General features: G+C 36.4%; 1 protein-coding gene across 1 annotated transcript in view; it reads right to left on the reverse strand.

The window, feature by feature from the left end:
* LOC110464256 (propionyl-CoA carboxylase beta chain, mitochondrial-like) overlaps nucleotides 1-22593 on the reverse strand; it is a 122014-nt gene that overhangs the window by 89892 nt on the left and 9529 nt on the right. The window contains exons 5-8 of the mRNA XM_021519366.1: nucleotides 21871-21984; nucleotides 18179-18239; nucleotides 16454-16503; nucleotides 6341-6382 (exon numbers count right to left, since the gene is read on the reverse strand). Of these exons, the coding sequence (XP_021375041.1) occupies nucleotides 6341-6382; nucleotides 16454-16503; nucleotides 18179-18239; nucleotides 21871-21984 (267 nt within the window). The remainder of the gene's footprint in view (nucleotides 1-6340; nucleotides 6383-16453; nucleotides 16504-18178; nucleotides 18240-21870; nucleotides 21985-22593) is intronic.

The following is a 22593-nucleotide window of genomic DNA, read 5'->3' on the forward strand; positions in this document are numbered from 1 at the left end:
CGTAATCATATGACAAATATACATGACTGCTGTATTAACATTGTAATCGTGTGACAGATATACATGACTGGTGTATTAAAAATCGTAATCCAGTGACAGATATACATGACTGCTGTATTAACATTATAATCGTGTGACAGATATACATGACTGCTGTATTAAAAATCGTAATCCTGTGCCAGATATACATGACTGCTGTATTAACATCGTTATCCACTGACAGACATACATGAATGCTGTATTAACATCGTTATCGTGTGACAGACATACATGACTGCTGGATTAACATTATAATCGTGTGACAGATATACATGACTGCTGTATTAACATTGTAATCCTGTGACAGATATACATGACTGCTGTATTAACATCGTTATCCAGTGACAGACATACATGAATGCTGTATTAACATCGTTATCGTGTGACAGACATACATGACTGCTGTATTAACATTATAATCGTGTGACAGATATACATGACTGCTGTATTAACATTGTAATCATGTGACAGATATACATGACTGCTGTACTAACATTGTAATCGTGTGACAGACATACATAACTGCTGTATTAACATTGTAATCATGTGACAGATATACATGACTGCTGTATTAACCTTGTAATCGTATGACAGACATACATGACTGCTGTATTAACATTATAATCGTGTGACAGATATACATGACTGCTGTATTAAAAATCGTAATCCAGTGACAGATATACATGACTGCTGTATTAAAAATCGTAATCCTGTGACAGATATACATGACTGCTGTATTAAAAATCGTAATCCTGTGACAGATATACATGACTGCTGTATTAACATTGTCATCGTGTGACGTATTAACATTGTAATCGTGTGACAGACATATATGACTGCTGTATCAAAAATCGTAATCCTGTGACAGATATACATGACTGCTGTATTAAAAATCGTAATCCTGTGACAGATATACATGACTGCTGTATTAACATTGAAATCGTGTGACAGACATACATGACTGCTGTATTAACATTGTAATCTTGTGACAGATAAACATGACTTCTGTAATTGACTTTGATTATTACATCATACTCCGGCGGAAATTACCTGTATTCTAACTCCTTAGTAAGTTAAAACTAGAGGCAAAGTTTGATAAACTTAAACCTTGATAAACCTATTGACCCTAGACAATGATCAAAGAAGGATATGTACCTTTCATACTTTTCCTCATGTTTTGATGAAAAATAGAGTTTATTATATTTAATTTATTACTTTCAAAAACTTCAAAACTAGTAAATACTAGTATTTGTCAGACTTAAATACCTCTTGACCTTTTGGGTGATCTATAAATAGCAACAGTGAACTTGATGTTGACCTTGGGAATTGGAAAGAGGAACTGGTCTAAAGTATTCTCATACTTGACCTTTTTATAATTTTTATGAAAATTTGATGAAAAATGACCTTGGTAAAATCCTGGTAATGAATTGCAAAAGTACAAAACAGCAATGGGTAGGTAACACTTCAAGACACCCTCCCCAACCATAAAACTGAGGGAGCTCAAAACCCCCACTAGGTATCCACCTAGAACTTAGAGACGCCTCTGTAAACAGCTGTAGCTTCATCACTTTGACAGATACATGATTTAAACTAGACACCCGGCAATCCTTCCTGTCCAGAGATAACACTCCTCACGTGTCACCATAACAGCTGGGAGGAACAGGTTCTGATTGGCTACATGTGTTAACTCAGCAGATAAGTCAATTACAAATTAAAGAAATGGAAACTTCGCAACTTAAAAAAAAAGATGATGACTTTACTTTTTACTGCATTTGATATAATGAGTTCAGAAGTCAAGACAGAAACAGGTTAAATGTGGATAATGGAGAGGACAGGACCTACCCTGATGATACACAGCTGTCTCTCCTCCGTAACCACCCAATGAGGGCAATACAAAAACATAAGCATATCTAATGGCGATTCAACATAGATGAAGATCTACTGAGAATGATATTTTTCCATAGCATTGTGAAAAGACCCATTGATCATGTTTGACTATATTGTAAGAAAATTTAATACAAGAGGCCCAATGGGCCTGAATCACTCACCTGGTATTAATCTCACACTTGTAATCTTAAAAGTGGACTAAAATGCAGCTACAGGAAGAATATCGGTGTTTGATTCATAAGAGCCTATTAAAAGATTTAAACATATGACGCATGTGACCTTGAATGTTGAACAAGGACATTAGGTTGAACAGAGTTTAAAGTCTTCCAACCCAGCATGCTTTTGGCAAAATATCATAACCCTGGACCTATTGGTTATACAGAACAAGTCATTTAAAGATTTAAACATATATTGACCACTGTGACCTTGAATATGGGCGAAGGTCATTCATTTTGACAAAATTGGAAGCCCTTGACATCCCAGCCTGTTATTGACAAAATATCATCGGCCCCTGTGACCTTGAATATATGAAAAGGTCATTCATTTGAATAAACTTGGTTGCCCTTTATCCTGGCATGTTACTGGCCAAATATCATTATCCTAGGCTTCTTAGATATTCAGAAGAAGTTGTTTAAAGGTTTTAAACATATTTGACCCCTGTGACCTTGAAAATGGACGAAGGTCATTCATTTGAACAAACTTGGTAGCCCTTAACACAGCATGCTACTGGCCAAGTATCGTAACCCTATGCCTCTTAGTTATTCAAAAGAAGTTATTTAAAGGTTTTTAACATATTTGACCCCTGTGACCTTGAAAATAAGTAAAGGTCATTCATTTGAACAAACTTGGTAACCCTCATCCTGGCATGTTACTGGCCAAATATCATTATCCTAAGCCTCTTGGTTATTAAGAAGAAGTTGTTTAAAGTTTTTAACATATTTGACCCATGTGACCTTTAATATAGGTCAAGGTCATTCATTCGAACAAACTTGGCAGCCGGATGCTGCACAATGGCATAAACTCACATGGCCCTTCGGGCAAGGTGAGCTAATAACAATCTATTACAATCAATATCCCAGCCAAATGAAATACCAGAAAGTTCTTTGCATCACAATTGCCAGATGCTGTGTGCCTCTTCCCTCATCAAAATAACTTGTATCAATGTAATCGAAATTTGACATGTGTGACATTGAAAGTAGGTCAAGGTCATTTGTATAAGGAAACTTAATACGCTGTAGCACTCCATCCCATATAACTACTGGCCAAATATAAGACCTGTGCCTTATAGAACTTCAGAAGTAGGTTGTTACAGCATTCTAACCCGGCCCATATGCCAAAGTGACATTTAACAGAAAATATTCTAACTACTGGTCTTCATTCATGTATCTTACTCAAAGTTTTGGACCTTATTGTTCCTCAGAAAATGTCACTTAAGTTTTGAACCTATTTAACATATGTGACCTTGAAAGTAGAGAATGTAAGTTAAGGTTATTTATATGAGGAAATGGTATAGCACTCCATCATATAGGACCTATCGCCCATATTTCAGGATCATGGGCGTTAAGAAATTCCAGAAGATTCTTAAAACCATTTTACCCTTCATAACACATATTAACCTTTGACCCTGGCAAACACTCAAAGTTGACCTACTGGCCAAATACCAGGACCCTGGGCCTTATGTTACACCCAAAGGATATTCTTAAATCATTTAACCATCTATAGCCCATGCTGGTAACCTTTGATCCAGGCGGCCGAAAAACAATAAAATTTACCTCTGACCAAAACACTATATATCAGAACAATATTAGCACTTCTGGTTTTCAAATCGTATCCAAGTGTTCGAACAAAATTGACCCCTGTGACCTTAAAAAGTAGGTCAAAGTCATTTATATGAGGACACTTATAGGATTCCATCCAAGGTATGTACTACAGACCAAAGATCAGCACCCTGGGTATTTCAGTTTGCAAAAGGAGTTGTTCAAATAAATAAGTTGACAGAATGGATGAAGGACTCCTGCACCCTAACTTAGGTGTAACAGAGGTAAGTGCCTGCATTAGGGGTCAAACCCGGGACCTCTGGTTTACTATACGCTCTACAGATAGAGCTAAACAGTAATTCTCCCTAGCTAAGTCAGTAGGAAGCAGCTAGTATTTTACCAGGGTGACATCATCTCACTTAACCTCATGCCAGGTGAGCTAATAACCATTCACTTCATTATGAGGTATTTTTTTCCTCTGAAACTTTGTTTTCATTTATGTGTCTAGAGAAATATTCGATTCAGCATTTAACAAACACATAAAAAAGTAACACTAATTACTTAAGTAAGACTTGATTTGGTAGAATGACAATGTGCAACCGATCAATCTTCATTAAACTAGAACACAAAATTAACAGCCAACCAGAGAAAAGATAGCTTCTGAAAGGCAGTGACTGAATCAGTCGGGTTTACATTGACTTAGGAAACCCCATACACTATTTTTTTAAGTTTTCTTAGATAGGAAACTTGTCTGAACTCATCCAGAACACTCTAGATCTCTCCCCATCCCTTCTTCCCATTCCCTCCCCCTAGTCTCCCCTTTTATCTGGTTTCACTGATAGAACCCTATGATGTGTTTAGGTACAGGTGTTAATGAGACTAGCGGTTACCTTTGTTGTTAATTATCTTATTTATTTCTGGGCTGTTTCACACCTGCACAAGACTTAAAGAGAACCCACCTAATACGTCTCCACAGCTATCAGTAAAACCAGAACTGGTGCAAAGTGTAACTAGGGTCTGGAAAAGTCATTAAAAAAAGGCCGACCCTACATACCATTGTTCATGCCTGAAGTCTTAGGCAAACCAAATAGCTCTGTGGTCAAAGATAACATATATTTGTTTTGAAACGAAACCTAATTACCCGAGAATTACTTATGGTTCGTGAAACATCAACTAGACTCTTTGGACAGGTCTCCTGTATAATACGTCTGGAAGGCAGACCTCTCATTGCACAGATTATTAAAACAACTGTAAGTGGCTAATAAGTTGCCAAAAACATGGCTACCAGCACATTGGTCTGGTAAAGATTTTGTGTATCCCCAAAATTTCTGATGATTTTGAAAAATATATAATAACATGGTCTTTTCATGGTAATTATTTGCCAAATTCGACATTAAATTTTATTGCAAACAGCTTCTTTTCTGAGCTTGCATAGTTCAACCTTAGTCTGCTCTTAGGCAGCCTCAGTTTTTTGTCGTCAATTTGAGGGGTTTAGTTTGTGATAATGAATTACAGACACTGAGCTTTAATTCAGACTCAAATACTAGCTTGAGGTGACCTCAGGTGCATTTGTGACACAGAAGCCTGGTCTGATTGTGTGGGGTTGATTTGTGACAAAGAAGCCTGGTGTGATTTTGTGGGGTTGATTTGTGACACAGAAGCCTGGTCTGATTTTGGGGGGTTGATTTGTGACAGAGAAGACTGGTCTGATTGTTTGGGTTGATTTGTGACAGAGAAGACTGGTCTGATTGTTTGGGTTGATTTGTGACACAGAATCCTGGTCTGATTTTGTGGGGTTGATTTGTGACACAGAAGCCTGGTCTGATTGTGTGGGTTGATTTGTGACACAGAAGACTGGTCTGATTGTGTGGGGTTGATTTGTGACACAGAAGCCTGGTCTGATTGTGTGGGGTTGATTTGTGACACAGAAGCCTGGTCTGATTGTGTGGGGTTGATTTGTGACACAGAAGCCTNTTGTGGGGTTAATTTGTGACACAGAAGCCTGGTCTGATTGTGTGGGGTTGATTTGTGACACAGAAGCCTGGTCTGATTGTGTGGGGTTGATTTGGATAAGTTTCATCTCCTGTACCACTGGATGCTTCAGTCTGATCTGTTAACATAGGTCGTATTCATGAAACTGTTCTCATGCTCAAACTCAGATTTTGTTCTTGAGTTCATTTTGTTGTTGTGCTGATAAATCAATCACTTGTCACCTTTTCCCACCATGTTATAGAGATTGGGAGAGACTGAAGCTGAATACTTATTTTCAATGCTTACATGTGCCTTTTGGGCTGTGCCACATGAGTTATAGGATAAGAATATGGCTCTATCAATATGGGTCCTGATCTCTTTGTTCTGGTATTGTTGTGTCCTGTTTGGTCTAGTTTGAACTGGTTTACTGTAAACTGTCAAATGTTCACCCTTTGCTAGTAAAATCCCTATTCTTCCAGTGTTAGATATTTTGCCTTCCTCATTTGATGATATGTTTGCTGTGTTTTACTTATGTTTGCTATAATATTCAATTTGTCCTCATTACGAAAGACGGAAAAGGCAAAAGTTAAACTGCAGTTAAAATTTCCAAGTATGCAGTATTTATTCCATCAAAATGTTTGACGGGCATATCAAAAGTTGAAATAATGCAAAAATCTGACACCTACCTTCACAACATCTGGCCCCGTGATGAAGAGATACGATGTGTCCTGTAAGAGACAATTGTATTTGTAGAGATGCTTGAATTTTTTATATAAAGTTATACACACGTTTACTCTGCAACCTTGGATTTTATCATGTCCCAACAGAAGGATCATCGTTAAGTATTTGATTGGTTCCAGTCATATAAAACTAGCCAATCGCAAGGCTGATAGACATTACTATCTGTGCTTTGAGGATTATCAAGGAACTTTTCTAGGATCAATTCAGCTGGTTGATTAAACAGATACATTGTTTGACAGTTCACTTTTCATTTTATAAAACCATTACTCTGAGATTGAAGATATGCAAGCTAGATTCTGTTACATGATGATGATTGAATAATTATATATGAAAGAGGATGATTAAGATGAATGATGATGATATTGTTGATGCTCATGCTGATGATTCTGATGTTGATGATGATGATATTATGATGACAATGATAATGATTGTGATAATGCTAAATCCATGTCCGTGTGTTAATATGTGAGGATGCGTGAATGTCATGTTTATGTATATGTAATGAAAAACTAGGAAAAATAAAACCATCACAAAAAAAAGTCTCATCCTAGTACAAGGTAAGTCTCATCAACCATGTGGCCACACTCTAGGAATCATCCTAGTACATGATAAGTCACATCCTAGTACAAGTTAAGTCTCATCCTAGTACATGTAAAAGGTAAGTCTCGTCCTAGTACAAGGTAAATCTCATCCTAGTACAAGGTAAGTTTCATCTTAGTACAAGGTAAGTCTCATGAACCATGTGACCACACTCTAGGAATCATCCTAGTACATGGTAAGTCACATCCTAGTACAAGGTAAGTCTCCTCCTAGTACAAGGTAAGTCTCATCCTAGTACAAGGTAAGTCTCATCAACCATGTGACCACACTCTAGGAATCATCCTAGTACATGGTAAGTCACATCCTAGTACAAGGTAAGTCTCCTCCTAGTACAAGGTAAGTCTCATCCTAGTACAAAGTAAGTCTCATCAACCATGTGACCACACTCTAGGAATCATCCTAGTACATGGTAAGTCTGATCCTAGTACATGGTAAGTCTCAACCTAGAACAAGGTAAGTCTTATCCTAGTACAAGGTAAGTCTCATCCTAGTACAAGGTAAGTCTCATCAACCATGTGACCACACTCTAGGAATCATCCTAGTACATGGTAAGTCTCATCCTAGTACATGGTAAGTCTCAACCTAGAACAAGGTAAGTCTCATCCTAGTACAAGGTAAGTCTCATCCTAGTACAAGGTAAGTCTCATCCTAGTACATGGTAAGTCTCATCCTAGTACCAGGTAAGTCTCATCCTAGTACAAGGTAAGTCTCATCCTAGAACAAGGTAAGTCACATCCTAGTACAAGGTAAGTTTCATCCTAGTACATGTACAAGGTAAGTCTCATCCTAGTACAAGGGAAGTCTCATCCTAGTACAAGGTAAGTCTCAGCCTAGAACAAGGTAAGTCACATCCTAGTACAAGGTAAGTCTCCTCCTAGTACAAGGTAAGTCTCATCCTAGTACATGTACAAGGTAAGTCTCATCCTAGTACAAGGGAAGTCTCATCCTAGTACAAGGTAAGTCTCAGCCTAGAACAAGGTAAGTCACATCCTAGTACAAGGTAAGTCTCATCCTAGTACAAGGTAAGTCTCATCCTAGAACATGGTAAGTCTCATCCTAGTATAAGGTAAGTCACATCCTAGTACAAGGTAAGTCTCATCCTAGTACATGTACAAGGTAAGTCTCATCCTAGTACAAGGTAAGTCTCATCAACCATGTGAACACACTCTAGGAATAATCTCATCCTAGTACAAGGTAAGTCTCATCCTAGTACAAGGTAAGTCTCATCCTATAACAAGGTAAGTCTCATCCTAGTGCAAGGTAAGTCTCATCCTAGTACAAGGTAAGTCTCATCTTAGTACATGGTAAGCCACATCCTAGTACAAGGTAAGTTTCATCTTAGTACAAGGTAAGTCTCATCAACTATGTGACCACACTACTCTAGGAATCATTCTAGAACAAGGGAAGTCTCATCCTAGTACAAGCTAAGTCTCATCCTAGTACAAGGTAAGTCTCATCCTAGAACAAGGTAAGTCTCATCCTAGTACAAGGTAAGTCTCATCCTAGTACAAGGTAAGTCTCATCAACCATATGACCACGCTCTAGGAATTGTCCTAGTACAAGGTAAGTCTCATCCTAGTACAAGGTAAGTCTCATCAACATGTGACCACACTCTAGGAATCGTCCTAGAACAAGGTAAGTCTCATCCTAGTACAAGGTAAGTCTCATCAACATGTGACCACACTCTAGGAATCGTCCTAGAACAAGGTAAGTATCATCCTAGTACAAGGTAAGTCTCATCCTAGTACAAGGTAAGTCTCATCAACCATGTGACCACACTCTAAGAATCATCCTAGTACATGGTAAGTCTCATCCTAGCACCAGGTAAGTCTCATCCTAGTACAAGGTAAGTCTCATCCTAGTACAAGGTAAGTCTCATTCAAGAACAAGGTAAGTCTCAACCTAGTACAAGGTAAGTCTCATCCTAGTACAAGATAAGTCTCATCCTAGTACCAGGTAAGTCTCATCCTAGTACCAGGTAAGTCTCATCCTAGTTCAAGGTAAGTGTCATTCAAGAACAAGGTAAATCTCATCCTAGTACAAGGTAAGTCTCATCCTAGTACAAGGTAAGTCTCATCCTAGAACAAGGTAAGTCTCATCCTAGTTCAAGGTAAGTCTCATTCAAGAACAAGGTAAATCTCATCCTAGTACAAGGTAAGTCTCATCCTAGAACAAGGTAAGTCTCATCCTAGTACAAGATAAGTCTCATCCTAGTAGCAGGTAAGTCTCATTCTAGAACAAGGTAAGTCTCAACCTAGTACAAGGTAAGTCTCATCCTAGTACATGGTAAGTCTCAACTTAGTACAAGGTAAGTCTCATCCTAGTACAAGGTAAGTCTCATCCTAGTACAAGGTAAGTCTCATCCTAGTACAAGGCATCCTAGTACAAGGTAAGTCTCATTCTAGAATGGACGGTATGATTGCAAATGAGGAATAACAGTAAATATGATGTAACAAGTGAGCTGATTTTGTCAGGGACTGGTGATTTATATATATATATATATATATATATACATAAGGTCAATAGAGATGAATAAAGTTAAAAACAAATTAAAACAAAAACAAAAAATAGGAAAGAATACTCAGAAATATGCTGTATAGTTTTTTGTCCACCTGTTCTGGGAATGTGAATGCGCGAACAACATCTTATCATTTCATCCCTTTATCTGTAGCAACCTTTCCTACTTTCTCCATCCGTTTTGAAATTTATCTTTGACCACATCCTCCTTAGTTCTAATGATATATTTCTGCACACTAAAATGATCCATAACAGCATAAATCAATGCATTGACATTCAGTGTCTGATGTAAACATCTTGGTTTGTAAATGTACTGCTTTATGATTAAAATAATTTCATTGTCCACTTTATGAAAAGGATTGTTTTTATTATTAATCTTACCAAATAGTAGAGTTTGTTTATTAACTGTAAAAGGGATATATAGTGCTTCCAACAGGCTATCTATAAGTTTTGTACCTCTTCACATTCCCAGAGCAAGTGTTCAATGGTTTCTCTTTCAATATTACAAAGGTTACAGAGTGGACTGACTACTATATGTGCTTTGAAAAGAAATTAATTTGTTGTTAAAATATGATGGATGATTCTATACTGTGACCACTGAAGTTTGGAATTTTTAGTAACTTGGAAAGGCAACAAGTATATTCTGACCCAGTCATCATCATTAAAGTCAAAGAGTTCTCCCCATTTTTCTCTACCTTTAGCTATGAGATTTCTTTTATTATTTAGCATGTCATAAAAAACTTTTGAACCCCTAGTTGTCTTTAAAAATAGTGCAATATTCACTGGTATTACAGGGCGGTTAAAAGTATAGTCCCTGAATTCGTAATTTTCTAAACATTTCCTAATGGCTGACACTAATCCATAACATTTCAGAAAATTAGTATTTATGTTGTTTCTTTGAATAAATTCATTATATGAAAAGAGAGTTAAAGTATTAAAATCCTTTATAAAATCCCCTATGCAATATACACCCTTTTCATACCACTGTGAATAATAGACTGATTTGCCTCCAATAGTTATAGTATGGTTGTGCCATATGGGAGTTTGCAAGAGTGATTTCCCTTTGAAAGCTTCCATATTTTCTGACATTTCTAGCCTATCTATGCCGAGCCCAAAAACATCTTTCCAGAAATTATTATTACATATTTTTTGACACTCTTTTATATAATCCCCTTCAATATTAAGTAGCTTAAATAGGTCAATCAATTTCATTAAAATAGTATTCCACTTTCCTGAGGACTGATATAATCTTTTTATCCAACTGAGTTTCAAAGAATCAACAAAGTTTTTAATATGGAGCATCTTTAAACCACCAACCATATAATTTTGAACAATAACCTCTCTTTTAACTTTATCAGTTTTGCTATGCCATAAAAATTCATAAAGAAGAACATTTATTTTTGTAAAAGTTTTTTCATCTGGGTTAGGAAGTGAAATAAATAGATGGTTTAATTGCGATACCATTTAAGATTTTATTAAGTGAATTTGCCCAATCGGAGTTAATTTTCGCCTGCTCCAGGTATTAAGAAGACTTTTCAGTTTCACTAACTTTTTGTCAAAGTTCATCTTAGGCATTTCTTGCAGATTGACACTAAAATCAATTCCTAGCAAAGTAAATTTCTCTTTCCCCAATTGTAACTGTAATTCAAGTAAAAATGTTTCCTGGCTATATTTTTCACTGCCTATCCAAATTATTTGTGTTTAATCAATATCCATCCTTAATCCTGATATTTTTGCAAAGGTACTAAGTTCATTCAATGATGCTCTAAGAGACTGCTCTGAACCATCTAATGTCAAGTATGTATCATCTGCATACTGCGAAAGTGTAACAAAAGCATCATCTACTTGAATACCTTTAATATTTTTGTTATTTCTACGTCTGATAGCAAGGATTTCAGCACATAAAATAAAAATATATGGCGCGATCGGGTTGCCTTGACGACAGTCTCTCTTGATGTTAAATTTTTTAGAAAGATTACCACCTTGATTTACATATGCCCCTACATTATTATGAAAAACCTTCAGCCAATTTGAAATATCATTACCAAACCCAAAGAAACCCAATACCTTATCAATGAACTTCCACGAGACAGAATCGAATGCTTTCTCAAAATTAAATCTATCATTAAAACCATACCTGGAATATCATTATCTTCTGTGTACTGCATTATTCTATTAGCTATAGCCCCAGATGCAATTTTATATATAATATTCAGTAAAGTTAAAGGCCTCCAGTTTTTTAGAAAATGGCGTGGTTTATTATCTTTAGGAAGACAAGTTATTATGCCCTGATGTTGAGTGATAGATAATTCTCCTTTTATGTACCCATAGTTTATAATTAATGATCTGACAATAAAATTACAAAGATGTTTCCAAAAGAATTTAAAAAACTCAACAGTAAAACTATCTGAGCCTGGACTTCTATTATTTTTCATATTTCTTAGTGTTTTGCCTGCTTCCTCAATTGAAATCAACCCTTCTAAATTTTTAGATTCAACTTCATTAAGTTTTGGAATATTTTCAAGATTAACAAAGGCTTCAAGATTAACATCTTCCATGTTTTCTCTAGCATGATATACATTTTTCGTAAAAGGACTTAAGTCTCGGCTAGAATATCATCTTGTTTTGTAATAATAGAGCCATCATCGAGTTGTATCTTCGGTATAATTTTTGAAATAAAATTTCTTTTTTCAAGACTAAAAAAATAACTGGTTGGTTTTTCCCCTTCCTCTTCCCATTTGGCTCTTGATCTAACTATACTTCCTTTATTTTTTCCTAATCTAATTTCTTCCAGTTCCTTTTTCTTATTATTTATTTCTCCTACATTAATTATCTCTTGTTTTTCTAGTTCCTCTATAGTTTCAATGAGCTTAGTTTCTCTTATGTTCTGTTGTTTCTTTTTATAGGATGCATGTGATATTTTTTACCTCTTATAAAGTCTCAAGATATAAATTGTCATCTATAGTTAACTGTAGATCTATATCAGGTATTTCATCAATGTTTTCAAAATTGTATATAGGGAGACAATATTGCATTTTAGTTTCCTTAATTACATTTTTAACTATATCTAAATAATCTTGGTGGTATAATAAGGAGTTGTTAAACTTCCATAATCCTTTGCTCTTTTTAAATTAATTAAGCCTTAATGTTGTTTTGGGAAAAGAATGGTCAGACTGATAGCCAGAATCAATTGTTGAATTTATTACACTAGATAATAAATTTTCTGAAATCAAAAAAAAATCTAGCCTTGATTGTTTTATTGGGTTTGATTTTCTCCAAGTATATCTTTTGTGGTTAGGGTGATGCTCTCTATAAATGTCCACTAAATTATAGCTTTCTATTATTTCTAGAACCTTATCCCTAGGTTTAGGATTATTTATTTTCTTGTAACTTTTATCATAGTCCACATCTGAATTATCACTAGATTAAAATCTCCACAGATGATCACTCGATCATTACCAAAGCTGTCTATAGTATTAATCAATTTATTGTAAAAGTCAAGGTCATCAGAGTTTGGGCCATATAATGTAATCAATGTAATATTCATGGTTTTTAGTTCAATGTCCATAGCTAAGAAGTTGCCTGTCAAGTCTTTCTTTTCTTTTTTAACTTTAAATTCAAAATTATTACTGAATAGAATAGCAACCCCTCTGGCATTAGATTTATAAGAACTAAAGTAAATTTAATACCCCCATTCATTTTTAATAATGTTTTCCTTCTCCTCCGTGAAATGTGTGTCTTGTATGCAGTATATATTACACCTTTTGTCTCTTAGGTAAGAAAACGTATCCTTTCTTTTGAGAAATTTGCCCAGTCCCTGACAATTAGCTGACAGAATAGTTAAGTCATCCATAATCTAAAAGTTTAATGTATTGGAATGAGTAGAGTCTATGTAAGAGTAAAACAAAATTCCAATCACCGTCCATTGGAGAGAAAGAAAAAATAAGAGATATACATAAAATACGTTTCATGTTAGTCAAAGTACAGATTACTGCTGACAGTCTATAGCTATATGCTGCCACATATACTAACCATGTCAAAATCTAGAAAACAATTTTTAAGTTATGGATCTATATATTGCCAAAGTAGAAAATCTATTTGCGTTTCGACTAGAAATGTATATACCATACAGTTACAGTACTCCTGTAGTGGTAGTTACTCCTGAACGTGAAAACAAATCCGGACAAGCCGCTGATGTTTAACGAACAGTATATTATAGTACTACTTCCAGGATCAGTACTGTCCTATATTTCACTATTTACCTTTATATATATCCGGTTGTTGCATATGTACCCCGTGCGTGTCAATATACGACGAATGTTACAAACTGAAGCTGTAATTACATACAGGAAGTTCATGAGAAAGCCGAAAGTAGTATACTATATATTAGAAACGACTAAGTGACGGATTGTCCGGATTTGCTTGCACTCCTATATTCTGTCTTTTTTAAATATGTATATTCCTGTGAACACCATAATTATCCATTTAATCGATTAATATTACAACCCCCAAGACCATTTATATGTTGGTGCAGTAAATACCTAGCATAAGACTATAATACAAATTCTAACAAATAATTTACTGATATGTATCGTATGAAATGAAGCATGAAATCAACTCGCTTACCTGTACATATACTGGACATACATCCCAACGAAAAGCAAAAACGCACTCATAGTGGAGATATACTTAACACATATGAGTATGATACAGGTCCAACACAAACACAGAGATCGGTACACCAAGGATTCTATAGAGCCCCTGGCGACCTTATTGGCCAATTCAAGTACCGATCGTGGAATTCTCGCGATGCATTCTAAAGTTACGGTCATCCAATAAGTTTGCATCCTCCAAGGGAGTGTCATACATGAGTCTTCTTTTTTCTCCGTTTTTCAGAATGACGAAAAAATAGGATGAGACTTACCTTGTACTAGGTTGAGATTTACCTTGTACTAGGATGAGACTTACCTTGTTCTAGGATGAGATTTACCTTGTACTAGGATGAGACTTACCTTGTACTAGGATGAGATTTACCTTGTACTAGGATGATTCCTAGAGTGTGGTCACATGGTTGTTGAGACTTACCTTGTACTAAGATGAGACTTACCTTGTTCTAGGATGAGGCTTACCTTGTACTAGGATGAGACTTACCTTGTACTAAGATGAGACTTACCTTGTACTAAGATGAGACTAACCTTGTTCTAGGATGAGGCTTACCTTGTACTAGGATGAGACTTACCTTGTATTAGGATGAGACTTACCTTGTACTACTCATCCTAGTACAAGGTAAGTCTCATCCTTGTACTAAGATGAGACTTACCTTGTTCTAGGATGAGGCTTACCTTGTACTAGGATGAGACTTACCTTGTATTAGGATGAGACTTACCTTGTACTAGGATGATTCCTAGAGTGTGGTCACATGGTTGTTGAGACTTACCTTGTACTAAGATGAGACTTGCCTTGTTCTAGGATGAGGCTTACCTTGTACTAGGATGAGACTTACCTTGTACTAAGATGAGACTTACCTTGTACTAAGATGTGACTTACCTTGTACTAGGATGAGGCTTACCTTGTACTAGGATGATTCTAGAGTGTGGTCACATGGTTGCGTTATTCATAATAAAAGAACTGATCTGAAGTTTTATTATTTTATCTTTCTAATACCTATTCTTACTATTTTATATTCTATGATTTACATTGTTTTCATCTACATGTATTGCATTAAATAAGCAACTATTTTATTTATTCTAATACATAGAACTGTTTATCTTTGTGTAGATTTCACTGCTATCTCAGCTTGTGCAGTGAACACTGAATATTAATTCCCACATTTTTAGCCAGCCCTCGCTGTTATTGATGAAGTCACTTGATTGTGCATTATGTATTACGTCATTCAAGCAAACCGTGCTATTACTGTTACCAGGTTAGGCATCGTATTATTAACCTTATACCTGCCTTTTCCTATTTAAATTTGTTCTGATGACAACATGCCTCATGTGTCGAAACTAGTCAACGGAAACTTGGATTATAACCATTAGTCGTTATACCCAGCACCACGTTGTCATGGTCATCTTTTCCTTTTGATTACCTTTTTATTGTAAATCTATTTATATAATTGGGAGTTGACCAACTTTGATGAGCTATGTACATGTGGACACTGAAGACTGATGAGAAAGGATAACAAACATGTTAAAAGCATATATTTGGAGATTAAAGTTTAACCATGTACTTTACACTTCAGTCTGGTAAATCAGTATTAGATCTGTACTATATGGCCATAAACTATTGAATTCTAAGAAAATTTTAGGTTTTAAATATTAACTGAATCAGATAAATAACACCCTTCTCTTATATCACTTTTGATTCATTAATCCCAATATTGGGTCCCATTAGCCAAAGAGTGCTCTAGGTAAATTTTGTTCAAATACTGTCATCTGTAATGAAAAAGGATTTTGAAGATTCAACTCTATTTCCCCTATGAGACCTACTGTCCCAAACAGGGGGAGGGGGATATACACTCTGTTTGTACAACAATGAGTTGGGAACAAAATGCCCCATGCCGAATTAGTTCAAAATTATTTGAGCCATTCTGGACATGCAGTCTTTCATATGAACTTGGACTGATGGACTGATGGACTGATGTGGACTGATGGACTGATGGACTGATGTGGACTGATGGACTGATATGGACCTGATGGACTGATATGGACTGATGGACTGATGTGGACTGATGGACTGATGTGGACTGATGGACTGATGGACAATGCATCAAAGCATAATTGCACTGGCTGCCCTTCAGACAGATGTGCTACAAAATGGATTAACAAAACACGAAGTTTAAATGATTAGTTAACGAAATAGGTGATAAGGATTAGAATGTATGTCACATTTTGCTTTCCTTAGTGAACATGCGTTTGTCAGGCCTAGGGGAGATAACTCACCTTAACCATGAATGTGAAATCCGTCAATGCTGGAGAGTAGACAGCACCACCTGGAATAGTAAAGCTGAGCATGTTTACTGAATAGTAAAGCTGAGTCCATTTACTGATTAGTAAAGCTGAGCATGTTTACTGAATAGTAAAGCTGAGCCTGTTTACTGAATAGTAAAGCCGAGCCTGTTTACTGTATAGTAAAGCTGAGCCTGTTTACTGAATAGTAAAGCTGAGCCTGTTTACTGAATAGTAAAGCTGAGCCTGTTTAAAGAATAGTAAAGCTGAGCCTGTTTACTGAATAGTAAAGCTGAGCCTGGTTACTGAATAGTAAAGCTGAGTCTGTTTACAGAATAGTAAAGCTGAGCCTGTTTACTGACTAGTCAAGCTGAGTCTGTTTACTGAATAGTAAATCTGAGCCTGTTTACTGAATAGTAAAGCTGAGTCTGTTTACTGAATAGTAAAGCTGAGCCTGTTTACTGAATAATAAAGCTGAGCCTGTTTACTGAATAATAAAGCTGAGTCCGCTTACTGAATAGTAAAGCTGAGTCTGCTTACTGAATAGTAAAGCTGAGCCTGTTTACTGAATAGTAAAGCTGAGTCTGTTTACTGAATAGTAAAGCTGAGTCTGTTTACTGAATGGTAAAGCTGAGCCTGTTTACTGAATGGTAAAGCTCAGCCTGGTTACTGAATAGTAAAGCTGAGTCTGTTTACTGAATAGAAATACTAACACTAAGTACTGAATAAATTTATTTTTCGGGGTTTTGTTTCATTCACAACATGCAAGCTGAACAGATGTTGATAATATGAAAGAACATGTCCTTGTAAAAACCAATAGAACAGTTACTTTTTATAGAAAACTGCATCCCAATAACTCAGGAATACTTTATATAAAACAAAATTTAAATCTGTCGATCCATTCTTAAGGAGTATTTTTTTTTTTTAAATATTTAACTGCTACATTTCTTTGGTTCTCCACTTTTCCCCACCTCAATCCTTCATACTTAAATTAATCCTCCCTACTCAAGAATGCAAATGAAATATACTTAAAATCTTGCTATCCAGAGCAAAAAAGTAGTCTTGTAAAGATTAACTTCTGTTTGCATTTAAGAGGCTTTCCTGTCCTTTGTTTACATAAAACTGAATCCCCTTTACACGGAATAGCATCAGTGAAGATATGTTTATTTGTATTTTAGGGTTATGTTTTCTCCAATTTTCTCTATTGGGCTCAGCTCCTCTATTCCGCAAAGGGCCACATCATTCATTCATATAAAATTGAACCTGCTTGGTCCAAGGATGCTTCATACCACCAAAGTCAACATCTCTTCAGTCTTATTTGCATAGCAGCCCACTTTCCTTGAGTGTGTGTCAGAGAAATCTCCAATCCAAGAGGTGAGTTTGTTGGTTGTCTGAGGGTAAGATAATTAAATAATCACCCCAAGGATTGGATATTTCTCTGTAACACCTTCAAGGTAGGGGATGCTTATTTTCCTCCAATGCTTTTATTTGAGTCACAACTCCATTGACAAACAATAGCATGGCATGTCTGTAAACAAAAGCACATGTGGTGTATAATTACTGCCATTCACTTTCTATGATGCCACAATTTAGATTGGGCCATTCATTCTGCGTGAGGCTATCTCCCTCTAGGGGTGACAAGCTGATCTTTCCCTACGAAAACAGGAGACACACAAGGGTTTGGAGATGAAGATAAGAAGAAGTGGTTAGACAATGTACCTGCACATGGACCCATGATGAGGGATATCTGTGGAATAACTCCAGAAGCATTCACATTTCTCTGAAAATAAAACAAATCACTGAAATTTCCTCAACTCAACAACCACCCTTAAGTACTTTGTGAACTCAGTCACACTCCTACATGACAAAGGAGTGTGGTTAATACATTGTGAGTTGAACGCTACTGTGTACCAGGAAATGTTTTCGACCAATTAAATTTTGGCCCTTAATTTCGCCCAGAGTTTATTCGCTCTTCACATTTAATTACTATGTCTATTATGCTGTTTATTTATATTCCCTGTAATGATAAATTTGCCCTCATTAAGGTGGACGAAAAGGGCGAACATTTAAATTGCACCGAACATTTCCCAGTATACATACAACACAACAACAGTGCTAGCAATTGAACAGTTAACCCTACATCAAGGATTCCATTAAAATAACAAGGCAAAGTATTGCAAGGCAATCCATAGTCCCCAACCAGTAATAATTTCTATATTTATAAACAGTACACTTATGTCAGGATGTAACTACTGTTCAAAGCATAGGTCACAGTGAGGTCATAGTGACCTACTTCTTGCACTCGCTATCCCAAGATGTCCTTGTAGACCTAATCTGGTTACTCCAGGTGAAATAGTATATATAGATATGCCCGGACAAACTTTTTCAAAAGTAAAGGTCAAGTCACAGGTCACAGTGACCTCATTCTTGCTCTCTGCACTCCGCCACCCAAGACGTCCTTGTACACTTAATCTGGTTACTCCAGGTGAAATAGTATAGAAGATATGCCCAGACAAACTTCTTGGATGGAAGGACGAAAGGACGGAAGGAAGGACAGAGTGCAAACCTATAGTCCCCGCCTGTAACTGGTGAGGGACTTATAAGCAGCTGACAACTCACAAGTCAGGCCTATAGTTTCATAATTATCTTACTGAAAAATTCAGGCATTTAGTCTTTTCATCACACTGATTAAATCATTTTTAAAAAAATCCAAATAATTTCTATTTACTTCTGACTAGTTCTGAATGACAGAGCTGCCAGCGGCAGCATATCCTCCCAAAAACACCTTGAGCAAAATACACTGATTTTCATAAGTAAGGAGCTGTGCTAATAAACTGTTGCTTCATGTATTGAACGGAAGCTGTTACCTCAAAGTTAGGTTCTATTTTAAGTAACATAAATATTGACATTGACCTATGACAGACCATATCCAAAATATATTGGATTTTTTTTCTCTTCTTTAGTGCAACCCATATTGACCTTCATAAAAACATTTGACCTGTAGAATTGGGATGGAATACAAGAGATCCCAGAGGGATCTTGGCGCCCACCATTGTACCATCTTCATTAGTTCTTTGTCAGTTCGATCTTTTCTCTTCTTTCCTCTAATCTGTTTGATCGAGTCATGTTAACAGTAAATGCACCTTGAGGTAACTTTTGATCTAAACTTAGTACTGATGTGTATGAAAGCCAACCTTCAAAGTGAGTTTGTCATTTCACATATTTACTAGTACAGTACTTAAAGTGAAAGAAATAGAATTGATCATTGCAATATGAGAAAGATCTGTTTAGTTCTTTCTTTAGCCATTTTGTGTTTATGATCAGTCTCAAAATATAACATGGAAAACGAGGGATCAAAGGCAACCTATATATCAAATTTGAGAAAGATCCCTCAAGTTATCCCTGAGAAATAGTACTAATAAACCTTCAATGTCAAAAATCGAAGATGGCTGTCGGTAGGCAATTTTGGTTATGAATAATAAAGGATAGTGGGGAACCTGCATTGGCTGGCCCAAAAAAAATTGGGGGCAAGAAGAATTTGAAGCACTGGCCCAAATGACATATTGGTGGCCCAAATAATTTTGGCAAGAAATATTTCCACAGCATTTAACACAATGCTTCAGCACATTTAAATTACATTTAACATCACAATGCTTGTTATATGTAAAACAGAATAAAACATTATATTTTTAATTCTTCAACCCTAGTTAAAATTATATTTTTAATTCTTCAACCCTAGTTAAAGTTAAGTCTAATTAAAGTTAAGACACCCTGGCAGTATTTATATAGAAAATCTGAAAAAAAAATATCACATTTTCTAAATCACGGACAGTTCGATTCAAATCGAAGTAATGACAACTGAAAAATGTAGTGCCCCCCCCAGTTAATGTGGAAGGGACTATAATTTCTTTCATTCATAATTTTTTCAACAGCCTGAACTATTTTGGTTGGGCCAGTGACTACTTCACTTTTGACAACTTTGGTCGCCCGAGCAAGACTTTAATCACCATTGGCAAGTGAGAGACCGTCCATTTCAGGCACTGCTGCACAACAAGGGAACAGGGGGAACATACATATAAAATTTGAAAAAGATCCCTCCTGTACTTCCCAAGGAATAGCGATAACAAACTTTCACTATCAAAATCCAAGATGGCTGCCTGTCGGCCATGTTGTTTATCCGATCAGTCTCTAAAATTGCCCTGCACAGCTAAGACCAAGGGGAACCTACATTTAAAATTTGAGAAAGATCCCTCCAGGTACTTCTTGAGAAATACAGATAACAAATTTTTACTATCAAAATCCAAGATGGCTGCCTGTCGGCCATGTTGTTATTCGATCATTCTCAAAAGTTGCCCTACACAGCTAAGAACCAAGGGGAACCTACATTTAAAATTTGAGAAAGATCCCTCCAGGTACTTCTTGAGAAATACAGATAACAAATTTTTACTATCAAAATCCAAGATGGCTGCCTGTCGAACATATTGTTTATCTGATCAGTGTCAAAAGTTGCCCTGCACAGCTAAGGACCAAGGGAAACCTACATATACAATTTGAGAAAGATCCCTATTGGACTTCCAGAGAAATAGCGATAACAAACTTTCACTATCAAAATCCAAGATGGCTGCCTGTCGGCCATGTTGTTATTCAATCAGTCTCAAAAGTTGCCCTGCACAGCTAAGGACCAAGGGGAACCCAAATATAAAATTTGAGAAAGATCTCTCTTGTACTTCGTGAGAAATACCGATAAACTTTCACTATCAAAAATCAAGATGGCTGCCTGTCGGCCATGTTGTATCCGATCAGTCCCAAAAATTGCCCTGCACAGCTCAGGACAAAGGGGAACCTACATATTAAATTTGAGAAAGATCCCTCTGGTACTTCTTGAAAAATACCGATAACAAGAATTGTTTAAGGACGGACGACGGACGGCGGATGACAGATATGGATGGACGGACCACGAACCACGAACGCAGGGTGATTTGAATAGCCCACCATCAGATGATGGTGGGCTAAAAAGTCTGATTTTCAGTAATCTTGACCTTCAACCACTTCCCTAGGTCAACCCACATACTAATGTGAGCTTAGTGTCATCAATAGTCCTGAAGTTTGTATACAGAAAAGAACATTGTAATGTTCTGAAGTTATTATTTGGACAAGAACATTCTATTTTTATTAACAGTTACCTTGACCTTTCACAAATAAATTTCCTGAGCATAATTTTCGATAAGTGTACAAGATAAATTTGTTATCATTATGCGAGGGAATTTTAAATCTATGTTTTAAAAGAAATTTTTCACACACACAATTAGAAGAAACTATTCCACAGAAAAAAAGTCAGCATATCAGATTTGGAGCTACAAGTATATAGCTTGCACTATTTGCATGATAATATTATATGAATGCTGCCTTACCTGAAATATGTCAGCATATCCAGCGAGTGACTCCACCCCCTCCTGAATCCTCGCCCCTCCCGAGTCATTGAGGCCGATCACAGGTGCACCGACCAACATAGCCTGGTCCATCACCTACACAAACAAATTCTGCTTACAATCTCCCAAAATACGGGTCCATAATCTAAACAAACAAATCCTGTTTACAATTTCCCAAAGTACTGGTCCATCACCTACACAAACTAATCCTGTTTACAACCTCCTAAAGTACTGGTCCACCACCTACACAAACTAATCCTGGTTACAATCTCCCAAAGTACTGTTCCATCACCTACACAAACAAATTCTGCTTACAATCTCCCAAAATACGGGTCCATAATCTAAACAAACAAAGCCTGTTTACAATTTCCCAAAGTACTGGTCCATCACCTAAACGAACAAACCCTGTTTACAATCTCCAAAAGTACTGGTCCATCACCTGCACAAACTAATCCTGTTTACAATCTCCAAAAGTACTGGTCCATCACCTGCACAAACTAATCCTGTTTACACTCTCCCAAAGTACTGGTCCGCAACCTACACAAACTAATTCTGTTTACTATATTCCAAAGTACTGGTCCGTCACCTAAACAAACTAATCCTGTTTACACTCTCCCAAAGTACTGGTCCATCGCCTACACAAACGAATCCTGTTTACAATCTCCCAAAGAACTGGTCCGTCACCTACACAAGCAAATCCTGTTT

Source organism: Mizuhopecten yessoensis, unplaced genomic scaffold (assembly GCF_002113885.1).
Source record: "Mizuhopecten yessoensis strain PY_sf001 unplaced genomic scaffold, ASM211388v2 scaffold10977, whole genome shotgun sequence".
NCBI lineage: Eukaryota > Metazoa > Mollusca > Bivalvia > Pectinida > Pectinidae > Mizuhopecten > Mizuhopecten yessoensis.